The sequence below is a fragment of the Typopeltis vanoorti genome, chromosome 5 (genome assembly GCF_054136105.1).
Source record: "Typopeltis vanoorti isolate ZY-2024b chromosome 5, IOZ_Tvanoo_1.0, whole genome shotgun sequence".
Taxonomy (NCBI): domain Eukaryota; kingdom Metazoa; phylum Arthropoda; class Arachnida; order Uropygi; family Thelyphonidae; genus Typopeltis; species Typopeltis vanoorti.
The window spans coordinates 7,444,498-7,460,555 of NC_143553.1; the positions used below are offsets into that span (position 1 = coordinate 7,444,498).

The 16,058-nt window shown below is 36.3% G+C and overlaps 1 protein-coding gene across 1 annotated transcript in view; it reads right to left on the minus strand.

Annotated features, from left to right (window-relative positions):
- The window catches only part of LOC150106211 (beta-scruin-like), a 308,571-nt gene that overhangs the window by 282,727 nt on the left and 9,786 nt on the right, over positions 1 to 16,058 (minus strand). The window contains exon 2 of the mRNA XM_090392954.1: positions 1,636 to 1,859. Within this exon, the coding sequence (XP_090249080.1) occupies positions 1,636 to 1,859 (224 nt within the window). The remainder of the gene's footprint in view (positions 1 to 1,635; positions 1,860 to 16,058) is intronic.

Below are 16,058 nucleotides of genomic sequence, written 5' to 3' on the forward strand. Positions count from 1 at the left end.
GATAAAACAATGTCACTTCGCTCCATGATAAGTTTCCTTTTATTCTGGGACTTTTTAAAACAAAATCCGATTTCATGAAGTTTTTTCCTTAAAGTTTCTCTTTTCCAAGGAAAATTAATTTTTTCTTTAAGCACAGGAATCAATTTCGGAACAGCTGTCACTCTTTTCTCGACCATGTAAAATTTGAATAGTTCTTCTTATAACGTCTACATCAAAATCATTCACAGCTACGGTTTCGATGGTTTTCTTTACTCTGGCACTTTTTTTAGGAGATTTAAATTTTGGCTTACCTTCACCTTTTGATTCCCTACGAATTCTTTTAACAGTCAACCCCGATACGCCCGCAATTGCACTTGCACGTTTTATGACTTGAGAAAGGGGAACAAGGAGACGATTCTTTTTTGCAGAATGTCAGCACATCATTCAATATTCTTTTGCAAGAGCTACTGAAATGTTTAACAACAGAACTTGTTGACTGTACCAGATCCATCATACAAATTAATAATAAAAAAATAATGCAAAAAAAGTGACAACAAAAATCAAGCTAGTACTAGTACAGCGACAGACAAGAAAGCACGTGATTTCGCATGTTGGCGAACAATTTGTACATCCTTCATTTCTTTCTCCCCTTCAGCATGAATCGACTATTCTTGGCAAAATGCCAAGGAATGATCTACAAACGGTGGGCGAATTATACCACGATTAAAAGTAACTCAATGATCACTATGTCACTGAAAAAAATATCCTGTGATGAATATTTTGACTTCATGGAGTCAAAAAATAATCACATATAATAATAAACAATAATACCTTATAGACACTTATTTCAGTGATCAATTACTCATAATTAATTCAAGGAATATTACCTTAAATCTTACCTAAAGTGACTTTCATTACACACACAGACACTGAAACAAATTTAATGCCACCCTAAAGAAGTAATAATTTATGATGATTACAGTTGCAATCCATTATGCATAATACTTAAAGTACAAAATGATTAAAATCACTGCTTGAAAATACTGCTCTGAAGGTGATAACATAAACTTGGCTTCCTCACCAGATATACACCTAGTGCAAGGAAGCATATAATACCAATAATGTAAAAACAAATAAATAAAATACTCCTATTCAACGGAGGGATGGTTACTCAAATAAAGCACATTAGAGAAATCCACTGTAAATTCTCAAGTATGAGGATGGAAGTATTTACCTTTTTGCCTTCAGCTTTACTGTAAGGATTTTTTTCAAATTTGGAAGGAATTCTTAAAAAGGGCAGGGGAACAAATTTCAAAATGTTCAATTTGGTACAATTAGTCAATAATAAAATTAAGAAATATCATTTTACTTTAACAACATATTTGCACTTAACTATTGTATATGTGTAATATGAGTAAAATATAATAATAATGCAATTATACTTCTATACAATTGATAAATTAACATTTTTATGTAAGATAAACAAAAGAAAAATGATAAGAAAAATACATAATATATGCAGAGATAAAGTTTTTTGTTTTTGTAAATTTAATTTTAAAACGACTATGTTAAAAAATGGCTAATTTTGAATAATGATATTAATAAAATGGTAATAACTGTTTTTGTATGTAGTAAAAAAAAATGCAGAACATATACCTGATTTTGCTACTGCTGTTGCATGTTTGGGTGTCGAAAGCTGTACTGAGTGTTGCCAGCTACCTCTGTCAGATTCATATACATCCACTAATCCAGTGCTACACAATTCCCAGTCTCTTCCAAATTTCTGTAAACTGCATCCACCATATACCCAAACATCATTTCCTAGCACAGTAGAACTACAAAATGCCCTAGGACTGAGTAATGGTGTTTTTTCTTTCCACCTATTAAATATACAAAGACATTCATGCATGCATACATACACGTACACATGTGTGTGTGTTGAAGGATTCATGTGGTATTATATTTTGAAAAGGGACATATTATGAAATATAAAAATGTAAGAAAAAAAACATATTCAGAGTAAATAAATTATGGAATTCACTTATATTGGAAATAAATATCTATTAGGAGTAAAATTTTTGATCTAGTTTCAAGAGCTCAATGTGAACAGATAAACAGACAAAAGACAATAGAATTGTCTTAGGATGCAAAGGAGTTGTTAGAAGAGGCAAAACTGAAGAGCAAGAAGGTGAAGATTGTAACTCTCCTACTGCATTATCATAGTGGCAAACTGAGGAGGAGGGGAATTGATAGCTAATGAGTTTCTACGTAGATTATGCAAAAGGAATGATGTGGAATTAATTTGTGGATCTGTGGTCTCTGCTTGATGAAAAGAAGAATTTGTAGAATGCTGATGAACCGCATCTAAATGGTTTTGGTGTTAGATGTCTGGAGAGAGCTTTGTTCACCAAGCATGCTGAAGTGCAAATTCAGGAAAACTTAAGCAATCAGGGTAAAATCAAGTGAGTTTGTGGGAAGGCACCCACGAAGTGAGCGAGTGTGAGAATGACCAAGTGTGGAATCTAGCCTCTCAAGCAAAAATATTATTATGATTATTATTAACACGTTCGCTGCCAACTATGAGTATACTCGTAGTTCGTATACACAAGCCAGCTACGAGTATACTCGTATGACGCTTACTGCTGGCAACAAGATTACTGTACTGACCTTGAAGAAGTGAAAATGCTTGGCTTGTGGAGCTAGCAGAAAAACTGTGTATACTCATAGATGGTAGGTGCTCTGCACAAGCCAACTACAAGTATACTCGTATGACGCTTACCGCCGGCAATGAGATTACCGTACTGACCTTGAAGAATTGAAATTGCTCTGCGTACGGGAACAGACTATGCCGAAGTAGCGTGGCAACGAACAGTGTTAAAGACAGACCTCCAGGGAGTCAGAGACTCATCGAGGGATGCCACATACCACGCACACCAGCTATCATATTTATTCTTGAATTCATTCACACTGATTGCACTCACAACATCCAATGGCAATCCATTCCAATCACCACCCTCTGAGAGAAAAATCTAACCCTCACCCCTTCTTAGCAGCCTTCATTCTCAGCTCCAAGGATGTCCTCTTCTCCTTTCCCCACTCTTCATAAATTGAAATTCTGTATGATCCTTGGAGAAGTTTGTAAGTTTGTAAATTCTGTATGACCCTTGGAGAAGTTTGTAAGTCTCAATCATATCATCCCTCTTTCTCCTGTTCGCTAGTGTCTGTAGTCTATAAATTCTCAATCTGTCTTCATAATCAGTATTCCACAATCCTGATATCATTTTAAACACTCTCCTTTGTACTCTTTCCAATATATCAGAATCACAATGGAAACCAGGAGAGAAGTGGTCCAAGTGAGGTCTTCTCAAGGCCTTGTAAAGATGCAAAATGACATCCTTATCTTTACATGTGAATGTTCGTTTCAGCATTGCTATTATCTTTTGAATTGTATTTCCAATCTTTGCCACATGGTCCCTGAACTTCAACTTCCAATCTACTACCACTCCAAGATCCCTAGCCTCATCAGTTTCTTCTAGCATAATCCCACCAATATACTACGACATTGGATATCTAATCACACCGAAGTGAATGACTTTACATTTACCACACATTGAACTGACACCCATTTTCCCATGCCCATAATTCCAGCCTATTCAAATCATTCTGCATGTACTGCATATCAGCAGCATTCCTGATTACAATAGCTATCTTTGTATCATCAGCAAATAGCTGAATGTCGCTTATCAAATTCTTCCCAATATCATTAATGTACAGATTGAATAACAGTGGACCAAGCACTGATCCTTGTGGTACCCCACTTGTTATCTTAAATGTTGCATACTCACATTCCCCGTATAACACTTCTTGATATCTGTAGTCAGCCGTCCTCTTATCTATGCTAATATTCTATAATCCAAACTCATTTTCTCCAATTTATGCAAGCATCTATTATGCTGTATTCTGTCAAAAGCCTTAGCAAAATCTAAAAGTATCATGGTGTATCCATTCCCCTTGTCTAGTTCAATGGTAACATAACATTGTAATAGAATGTGAGCAAGTTGCTAAAACATGACCTTCCCTTAGTAAACCCATGTTGTCCATTACAAAGTAGAGATTCACTGTCAATCCATTTCTGAATGTGAGCCCTAACCAATTTTTCCAAAATCTTCACCACCACTCCTGAGATACTAAGTTGGATAAATCAGTCTTTGCATTACCCTTGTGCAGTGGAATTACCATACATTTCTTCCATTCCTGCAGAATCTTCTCTATTCTGAGACTCATATTAAACAGCCTGGTCAAAAGGAATAGCCAATTCAACTGAACACTCTTTTAGCACACGTGCTGATATCCCATCAGTCCCTATTGCTGGATTCTTATTCAATTTGTGCAACAGTTCTAATACCTCGTTCTCATACATACACCTGTGTTTCTTCATCCAGTGAAGAGGTAGCTCAATGTTGTGTACACCAGGTTGATAGCTTTTAACAAAATTGGCACTCATTAACTGAACAACTTCTTCTGCATCTGTAACACCTCACGCCATCTGGACTTAGAAGAGTTATCCTTTCATATTCATTCTTTCGTTTACTTGCAGTATATCAATAGGATTCTTGTGGAATGTCTTTAGCACACAGAGCCAGTTTCTTTTCATACTCAGACTTTTCTTTCTGTACAACACTTGTGACTATTCTAGCCTGCTGCTTATAATTTTCATAAAGGACATCATCCTTATGCACACGGTATTCCTCCCACATCGCTCTTTTCTTACGAATCTCTTGTTTAATAAGATTACAAATCCATTTGACTCCTACCCTATTTATTCTTCGAACTCTCGCAACACATTCTGATATCGCATCATTTAAGTATTGTTTCAATGCTTCCCATGTACTATCAATATTCTTTCCAGCCAGCAACCGATCCCATTTCACTGAACTCAGTATACTCCTCGGTTGGTCATAATCTCCTGCTTTGTATTCAGCATGTAACCTTTTCTGAATAGAACATTCATTCACTTATTAGTCACTTCCCAAGGGAGTATTGCATGATCACATTCACCAACCGGAGGCAGAATTTACATCTTTAACTGAAATGCCCTCTGACACTGTAATCAAATCTAACACTCTTTGACCTAGAGTTCCTTCTGTCACATGCTACTTGAGCAAGTTGTCCTGCAACAGCTTAGTAAATGCATTTTCATTCTTTTCATGAGTTATTAAATAGGGGTAGTCAATTCAGGAAATAAAGGTGGGGGGGGCCTAAAGGTTTGCTACAGATTCTACATACCAATGCCATAAGTATCAGGATCAAGTGGGAGTAGTTTTTGGCATTGGGCAGCAAAACTTCGCCAAATGTTAGAGGCATTACTGAGATTTCACCAACAGCAGATGATGTAGTTACAGGGATTGAATTTGAAGGGTTTAGTATTTTTAGGGAAGATAGAAAAGATAGGATGGGGGAAGAGTTAGCAGGTGAACTGCAGGCAAAAAGAATAGGAGACAAAGAGGTGTGAGATGAAGGCCAGTAAGACAAAATATGCAGTTGGTTGTTGCTATAGGCCAGGAAGTTCTGCAGATTATCTGGAAGATATGCATTGCCAAATTAGTACAATGAGTACTAATTTGAGTGATTATTATGGGGACTTCAACTATGGAAATATAAAATGGAAGGAACAAAGATCATGTGGCAGGAAGGAAATAGAATTTATACATGTAATAAGAGATAATTACTTAAGGCAGCATGTAATGGAGGGGAACTAGGGGTGGGAGGGTATTTATGACCTGGTTACAGGATCAGAAGAGCTATCCATAACCAAAGTGACAAGATCGCCTCCAAATCAAGGTGAGAGTGACCTTGATTTGGGAGATTGTAAAACATGAGGAATATTCTATCACGAAGGAGTATTTGTGGAATTACAAGTCAGGTGATGATATGCTTAGGAAGAAGCTTAAATCTGTACCAAGGCATGAAACACTGTAAGGTAAGGATGTCAGTAGTGCATGAGATATAGTTAAGGGTCATCTGGAGGATGCAATATTAAATTGTATACCTAGGATAAAGAGGATTAATCGGGTAGGAGTTAGATGGATGTCCACACGGTTAGCCTAGTGGCTTTGCACTTTGCAACCATATGCCTGGGGAAGAAGTGTCCTAGGTTTGATTCCCGTCGCCAACGTGAGGAGCTTAAGGATCTTCCTCAGCCATAGCCAAGTCAGCCAGTCTTGGGCATGGACAGCAGGGTTTTTTCCACCAGTTTATCTGGGGTTTTTCATCCCACAAGCAGGCAAACCGGCCCCGTGAACACACAGGGATACAGCCAAGAATACTTCGAGGAATAGGAGTGACCATTCTATCCCGTATTTCGGTTACGAAATTCAAGCATGCTTGGAAGATTGTGGGCCATAAAGGCCTGTTAAAGCCATTGGGAGGATAGTTAGATGGATGAGTAACATCATTAACCATGAGCTGCAGAAGAAGAAAATGATGTGGAGGGTATATAAAGAGAAAGGTGACAGCAAATGCGTGGTTAATGATGTAGTACAAGGCTCAGGCAAGAAAGGTGATCAGCATGGCAAGGAAGGCAAAATCAAATTATGAGAAGAATCTAGCCAAACAGGCCAACGGAAATCCCAAAGAGTTCTTTTGTTATATGGCAAGTAAGAGGAAGAACGAATATGGAAGATTAACCTTAATGAGTAATGATGGTCACGAGGGGACAGAAGCAGATAAAATAGTTGAGTTACTGAGCAACCATTTTGCAAGGGTATATCATCCCAGTGAGGAAGCAATTGTGTGAAAAACAGACATTAATGTGGGAAAAGAGATGGATGAATTGGAGGTTCTTAGGTTACTGCAGAATCTCAATGTAAATAGATGGGATATCAGCTATGGTTTTGCAAGAATGTTCAAGGGAATTAGCAATGGCTTTGACTAGGCTCTTTACTTGAAGTCTAAGCTCTGGTAGAATTCCAAGGGAGTGGAAAGAGGGCAAAATAATTTCTTTGTGCAAGGGAGATTCTAAGACTGCAGCAGCAAATTATTGACTCTCAAGCGTGGTGGTAGACTAACAAAATTTGTAAAAAAGAGAATTCAGAATGGGTAGATAAAAATATGATACTGTATGAGGGTCAACATGGTTTTGTGAAGGTTGGTAATGCCTTAATAATTTATTAATTTTTTATAATAGAGTAACAGCTGAATTTAATAAAGGAAATGGTACACAATGATTTTATAGGATTTTGCAAAGGCATTTTACAGAATACTACATGGAACTCTGTTATGCAAATTAGAACAAATGAGGATGGACATGACACTGGTTAAGTGGATAATAGGGTGCTGCTGGATAGATATCAAAAAGTGGTATATGGAGATATAGGATATAGTGATATAGGAAATGATCCGAAAGGAAATATTCAGTTGTTTGCTCATGATGCAAAATTAAATAGGGTAATAGTTAATCAAGGTGATGTGGAGAGCTTGCAGGATGATTTAAATGGACTGTCAGTATGGGCAAAATTAATCGTTGTCAATTTAATGTCGAGAAATGTATAGTTATGCATTTTGGGATCAATAGATTACAAGCTATATATTACATTGATGGCACTGTACTCCAGGAAATAGATGAAGCTAGAGATTTGGGGGGGGGGGGGGTAGACAGAGAGTTAAAGTTTAGAGGCCATATTGCTAAGGTAGCTCATAAGATTACTTGGCTATTGAAGAATTTGTTAACAATTAGAGGTAAGGAAGTTATTCCTCTTTATTATTATTATTATTATTATTATTATTATTATGGGCAACTCCAAGGAGTCCTTAGACTCATCGAGGGATGCCCTAAACATCAAGTCCACACAACTATATGACATTCTCACAGTATCTATCATACCTTGCCTTGAACTCACCGTCATAGCACCCACAGCAGACTCTGGCAGCTTATTCCACTCATTTACCACTCTAAAAGTAAAGAACCCAGCTCTAACACCCTTGCTAACCACACTTTTGCCCAGCTTCCATAGGTGTTCTCTAGTTCTCCCCCCACCAGTCCTGTTCTGAAAAATATCCTCTGAATTAATCTTATAGAAATCCTTCAGTAATTTGAATGTTTCAATCATATCATCCCTTTTCTGCCTATCAACCAATTTCTGCAACCCACAAATCTTCAACCTGTTCTCATAAGGTTCTTTCCATAGACCTGCTATCATCTTGGTCACTCATCTCTGGATCCTCTCCACCTCCTCCCCATCAAGAAGAAACCCTGGCACCCAGATCTAGGCACAATAGTCAAGATAGGGTCTTATCAAGGCTCGATACAGAGGAACAATAACTTGCTTGTCTCTGCTCTCTATCTTAAAGAAATATGGAAAACCAGGTCTGCAAATAAACTGCATGGATATCATTCTCATTAAATACTATACAATATTATTATTACTGCAGAATCTAGAGTGCAATTGGAAAAGACAATAAAAATTGTAAATGAAGAGTGCAAAACTTTTTGAATTGAAAATCAATCGAAGCAAAACAAAAACAATGAAAATAAGAAGAGATGAGGGAAAAAAATTAATTAATAAACTTAGAAAATCGTTGAATAAGTAAAGCAATTTACACATCTTGGCAGTCTCATTACTCACAACCTCGACAACACAGAAACAGTAAAATACAGAATTAACAAAGAATAGTCTAATATGAATACATAACAAAATATGAAAAAATAACAGTATTTCAAAAAGCTCAAACTAAAACTGTAAAACCATTATTATACATATGGCAAGATTTGGAGCTGATACATGGAGATACAATCAGAAAGAAATACAGAAAATCAGAGCATTCAAAATGAAATGTTTAAGAAAAACAAGACTCACTGGTCCAAACACAAAACAAATTTGCAAGTCAAACATGAATTAAACTATCATAGCTGTAATTCTTAAAAAATAAGTTGATTTGGACATCTCCAGAAAATATTCTCTCGGAGATTACCAAATATTGTCTTGAATGGAATCATTGGAAGAAGGCGATCAAGAGTCAGATTTGGCTAGTCTTTGAAGGAATAGTCATAATTATTGAGCTTCAGAGAGATGACAAGAATGGTCAGAGGTAGAGCCAGATGGTAAAAATTTGTTCATAGGGAAACTCAACCTGTCACTGAACAGATGAGAAAAAAGATGGATGGATGGTAGAAAAGAAAACGATTTGAAGATGGTGCATAGATTATACTTGTGAAGAACTGATGCTGCTTGTTCGGATGTTCCTTTAAGGTAGAGTATGGAATCTTTTTTTTTTTTTTTTGCATTTGATTTCACTCTTGTTGGGAATGGTTTTTTTTTTTTGTTTTTTTTTTATTAATGGTAGTTTAGTTAAATTAGTATTCTTGGATGGTGATTGATCTTGCTTCATATGCCATACCATATTCAGAGCTCTTTGGAATCAAAAAAAAAAAAAAAAAAAAAATTTACACTCAAATTGATTGCATTCCTGCCTCAAAGTTTCGGGAATTAATCATGATTAACACTTCATTTTTTTTTTTTAATTATGATTATGTACCCTGTATTTGAATTACAAAAACTAACCATTGTTTCCTAACATTCTAATAATGTATTCTTCTGTTTGCTCAGCTGTCACTAAAAATGCCATGTGACTCATGTCTCTTTCAAATATTATCTACTGATCTCCTCTCTCTGATGATGTCCTTGTAACAACGAAGAAATACACAAGGAAAGAAGTCAATGCACCCCCCCCTCCATGGGCAAGGTGCATTGTGCCATGTAATGAGTCACTTTTTTGCAGCCAGTATAAAATAGAGGAATATGATGCTCCCAAGTCATTGCAACACTGCATCTAGGTGAAATGACTGCGAGAAGGGAATGATGGAGTTTGAAAGAGACATAATAGGATACCATATTGCAGGCTTCTCTGTTCAGCGAATTATTCACAAATTGGACCATCCCAGGTCAACAATCAATGATACCATACTGAGATGGAAGCACAGGGAGTCAACTGCAACCTGCAGTGATTGACTCACCGAATGTGAGTCACTATGAAGGATAAAAACTGTCATTCATTGGACAATACACAGAATGCAGAGTCCTGGACATCAACTGGAACACAAATCTGCACAAAAATATTCTCAACTGATGCTCACAACATGGGTTTCCATGGGAGGTCCAAAATATGTAAGCCCCACATTACCCAAACCAACATCTTCAGTATAATTTTTAGTTCATGCAAAGAGTGAGTACAGTAGGACATGGAAGCTTGGAAAGCTGGCATGTATAATGCTATGCACTATGGGAAGGGTCACCACCCAAACCGGTTTGGGTGGTGACCCTTCCCATAGTGCATAGCATTATATGATAGCATAGCATTATAGTGCATAGCATTTATGAGGCCTTGATACACCCACATCTGGATTACTGTGTTCAAGTCTAGTCTCCTGGGTTTCTTAAAGATGAGGAAGCAGTGGAGAGGATTCAGAACCGAGTGACATAGCATTATATGATAGCATAGCATTATAGTGCATAGCATTTATGAGGCCTTGATACACCCACATCTGGATTACTGTGTTCAAGTCTAGTCTCCTGGGTTTCTTAAAGATGAGGAAGCAGTGGAGAGGATTCAGAACCGAGTGACCAAGATGGTGAGTCGTCTGCAGAATCTATCCCTAGGATGATAGATTGAATGTCTGTGGATTGCAGAAGTTGGTTGATAGGAGAAAAAGAGAAAATATGATAGATATATTTAAGTTGCTTAAAGAGGTTTATATGATAAACCTTAAGTTGCTTATATGATAGATGAAGGGAAATGTTTCAGCACTTGGCTAGAGGGACCAGAACAAGAGATCATCCCTGGATGTTGAATAAACGTTTGGTTATTAGATCTGTGAGGAGTAGATTTTTTGCTTGGAGAGTTTTGAATGAGTGGAATGGGTTGCCAGAGTCAGTTGAGTACTTTGTCTGTTAATGGGTTCAAGGAGAGGTATGATTGTGTGGACAGATTTAGTCTCCCATGATGAGTCTTCGGACTCCAGGATGTGCCCTTATAAGAATAATAACAATTGAAAATTATTGAGCATGATGCAATATTAATTGCAAAAGGAGAGCTCAATCTGTAACTTAGGATTCAAGGAGAGGACAACAAAATTATTATCCATTAATAAATTATTTAATACCATTATAAGGGATACAATGTATAACTTCTTACTGAATACTCCTCATGACTTAAATAATTACTGCATATATAATCTCATATTACTTTCAAACTATACATTCAGCTAGCTACTTTCATTATTTCTGCTAAGGATCAGCTACATCCTCTTTCACATCCTGGAGTGAAATTCCCTGTGTCGAAAGCTTTGGCCTACTTTGCACAGACTGCTAATCTGATAACATCTGACTCGAAGAACACAAAAACTATATTTGTGATCATCTGAATGGCAAACAAGGACTTGTGATAAGAGTCATGATTCTTCAGAAAAATAACTGAATACATTTGAATAAGAATAAGACAAATTTTTTTTCCTTCTCATTATTATAATTCTAGACCTCAATGGAGACAGATTCATCACAGAAAGACTATTTTAGACAACACTAAGTATATCATATCGCTCCTTAAACCCAACGGCACATTCACCACTCTATCTGGCAAAGAATTTCATGGTAGTACAACCACCCTCCATGCAAATAAGCCACTTCACCCTCCTACTTACCACTTCATTGGCCTCTTGTCCTTTTTATAACCCCCCCCATGTCAATCCTGTAATACCTCTCAACAGTTTAAAGGTCTCAATCCTGTCACACCTTCATATTCTATCCAACAAACTCTGTAGTTTGTATGCCCAAAGTCTATCCTCATAACTATCATTGCAGAGTCCTGATATCATTCTGGTTATCTGCCTCTGTGTCCTCAACAGGGTTAATTTATTCTCTGAAAATCCCAGTGATTAGATCTGTGCACAATACTTCAAAAGTGGCCTGATCAGGATTTTATACAATAGAATCATCACTCTTTTATCTCTAATGGTCAAAATCTGTCTTAGTATTAGCAGTCTTCTGGATTGCCTTCACTTCCATTTCAATATGTGCCCAAATCTTCAAATTTATATCCTATATTACTCCAAGATCTCTTGTCTCATGCACTTCCTCTGATAGAATCCACCACTAGGGTATACAACCTCCCATCTGTAGATCCCAAAGATCAAGACCTTACATTTAGCTGTATGACATTCCCATTCCACCTTTCTAGCTTATGCAAATTCTCTTGAAGAACCAAAATCAGCACAATTACTAATAACTCTCCCAAGTTGCAAGATATTCACTTATTTGCAGATGATGATCTCAAAATTACTGAATATCTCCCTGAAACCCAGTGATAATATCATTGACATAAAGGTTAAAAAAAAAAAGCAAAGGTCCAAGTACTGATCCCTGTGGAACCTCATTTATAACCTTCCTCTTTTTTCTATTTGTATCCTTGTATTTGTATCGTACTTGATACAGCTCTCCATACACAACCTTCTGATATCTATCAGGCAGCCAATTTCCAGTTCACTTCACTAATCTGATGTCTAACTCCATGACACCCAATCAAATGCATTTGCAAAATCAAAACAAAAAAATCACTATATGCCATTTCCTTGTCAACTACTCTTGTCACTATTATAAAAATCAAGCAGCTAACTGAAATAACAGTGCCCTTTAACAAATCCATGCTGGATCCCCTACTACCTACTAATTTCTCCAAAACCTTAACTGTAGAAGAAATAAATAGCCTGATGATTGCATTCTACCACCACTCTTGTGCAATGACACTATCTGACCCTCCTTCCACTCACTGAGCACTTTTCCAGTAGCTAGGCTTTCATTGAACATTTCATTGAGCCAGGTAAATGAAGCTGTTAGTTCTTTAGCATATTCTTTCAAAGCATGAAGTAAAATCCAATTTAGTCCTGCTGCTTATTCACCTCCAGAGTATTTTGTATTTGAAAAACCTTTTCTTTATATACTTCTAAGCCTTCAATCCTTCCCATTCCTCCAGGAATAAAATTTATTTTTCCAAGAGGAAATATTCCAAGCTCCACTGTATCATCTATACTAGTCACTTTACTTTTCTTTTAACATTTTATTATGTCTCAGATAAATTACATACATGCATATAATAATTTTATATATATATATAATATTTATAATACATTCATGAACACAACAGTGCATAAAGATACTTGCACGCAAATAATATTTTTTTAAATAATAATCATTGTTTACAATATATTATTATAATATTAACAATGATGATTATTACATTTTTTTTGCATTTTTTACACTATATATACAATAACAATATATATATATATAATTTCTTTATGTGTCTGTGTAGCTCAGTGGATGTGGCATTTGCACACCACGGCGCTTGGCTGCACGAAGGAAGACTTGGTTTTGAGTCTAGTCGGCGACTAGAGGAAATTTTTCTAAGCCTTTTTTCGACCGGTTCCCGAGTTAGTCGATCTCTGGCATGGGCAAGCGGGTTTTCCCTCCCGGAAACTCAGGTTTTTCATTCCGTAAACTCAAGAAAATCGACCGTAGAACCCACATTATTTCAGACATTAAATATATTGTGTTAGGACCACGAGATGGCGGCACATTTGAGCCATCTCTCTTCACCGTGTACCGCTTAATTAGTGATAGCCTTGGGCCATCTATCTCTGATTGGTACCAGTGGAGATTGAACTTCCCACTCAGTCTCCAAAAGTTAGATAGGGCTAAATGGCCTCGCCTACTCCCGTATACGGGAATAAAAAAAAATAAAAATAAAAAAAAAAATGGCGTTAGCTGATAATTTCTTTATATAATATTTTTTTTTTTTCTGTTATCACCATACAGAGTATTTACATATGTACAATTAAGATATTTTATATTTTCTGCTCTGTACAAAATTCTGTGTGCAGTTTAAAGTACCTTATTTCTTTTTAATAGTTTTTTCTTTAAATATAAATACACATAATTTATTTTTTTTTCATATCAGTGTCATCATTTATTATTATACACAGCATTGACATATACAGTACAATAATTTGCAGTCTATGATTATGAGGATTAGTTGAATGAGGTGAGCTAATCCCCCCCCTACTTTGAAGCTAGGGTTAGCTCTTATGAAGAGAGTATAATTAGCCTTCACTATTTATGTTGTTTGGTACTGTTTATGGATGGAATATAGGCATTGGACGCTGGTGATTTGTCATGTGTATATAAGTGTTAATACTATATTAACTGTGTTGGTATAGTTTCCAGAGTTCGTGTTTTAATGTTCTGTAGTTGTCTATGTGTTTTAAATTTCTTGGTAGGTTGTTGAGTAGCATGGGTATCAGACGCGATCTCACAAAAGAACCATATGAGTTGTTGAAGGGTCTAGGGATGTAAAGAGTTGTTGTGGGTCGTGTTATACGATATGTGTCTCTGTTGTTACAATAGGTGATGTTGAAGTAATTTCTTAGTAACATTATGCAATATTTCAGATTTTTAATGCTCAGGATTCTGTGTATTACCATAAGCAGTTCAGATATTGGCTGTTGTGTATAAGGTCTCCAAATCACTGTTGACATGATTTTCCTATGTAATGTATGGTATAACGGTGGCATAGACCGTTATACTGTACCTGAGTATAGATTCACAGATACTGTGATACAGTTTTTTTATGTTAGATAGAATAATTTCTTTTACTTGGAAGAGTTTGGCTGCGATGATGCGGAGGTTAGTATGTAGGCAATCTGTATGTTTCGTCCATTTAAGGTGGCAAGCTATGTAAAGGCCAAGATATTTTGCATGAGTTGCAGGTTTGATTTCAGGACAGTGGCAGGTATTTTTATTGTTAATGCAGCGATATGTGTGACAGTATAATATAGTGTAGCGATAGTGGTACGGGGCACGTGATTCTCGGATTATGTATTATTAACATCTGTGTCTTGGTACCGTTGATTGCAATTGAGTTTTGGTAGAAGTATGTTGTGATTTCATTTAGGTCTTGTTGTGCTTTGGTGAGAGCCATGTTTATATCTGTATGAACTGCTATTGGCTTGGTGTCATCTGTGTACTGAAATATTTGACTTTGTGTCGCCAGGTTATGAACATCATTAATGTGTATGTTGAATAGAGCAGGTGATAATATGGTGCCTTGTGGGACACAGTGTTTTAACTGTATACCCCGGCTGTAACATGAGCCTATTTTTGTTACTTGAGTTGTGTTCTGTTTTAGAGATAGTTCCTGAACCAGGTATGCAGTGTTCCTCTTATCTCGATTGAGTATAATTTAGTCAGTAGTATGTCATGTTGAAGTGTATCAAAAGCTTTGGTTATGTCAAGCAGTATAAGGACACATACTTGTTTTTATTGAGGGCTTTGTTTATGGCGTCGGCAATGTCTTCTAATAAAGTGATGGTGCTTTGTTTTCTGAAAGCTGTATTGGTTTGTGAGATGTTGTACTTCTGTAAATAGTTCTGTAGCCTGGTGTGTGTCATTTTTTCAAGAATTTTTAATAGACAGGTAATTTTTAATTTAATTAATTTTTATTAAAATTAATTTTAATTTTAATTAATTTTTAATAGATAGGTAATTTTAAAAAACAGCTAATTTTTGAAATGACAAGTTTTGAAATTTTCCCATCAAATAAGGTAATTCATATACTATAATTCTCCTTCCACAGGCCTCATAGTGAAAGAATTCCTGGGCCTTTTACTTGGATTGTAAAGCTAATCTCTCAACATATTCCATTTTTGTCTTCCTGACTCTTAGTAAATCTTTTGGCTTGAGTCTTACCTTCTTCATGCAACTGCTCTCTGATTATACTTTTTCTCCTAATTTATTTTTCATCTGCACTTTCTGTTGGATTTTATTAGTCTTACACCAAATTGTATTACCTTTTTTCACTTGAGAAATTTTATTTGCTATTACTGTTGATAAATAATTCTTCACTAACCCTATACCAGTGGCGTAGCTAGGGGGATGCAGAGGGGACGGTCTGCCCCAGGCGGCACTCTGAACCTTTTTGAACTTTTGCAGTTAATTCTAAAAAAATAATCTCGAGAACTCAGTTCTGTTGAA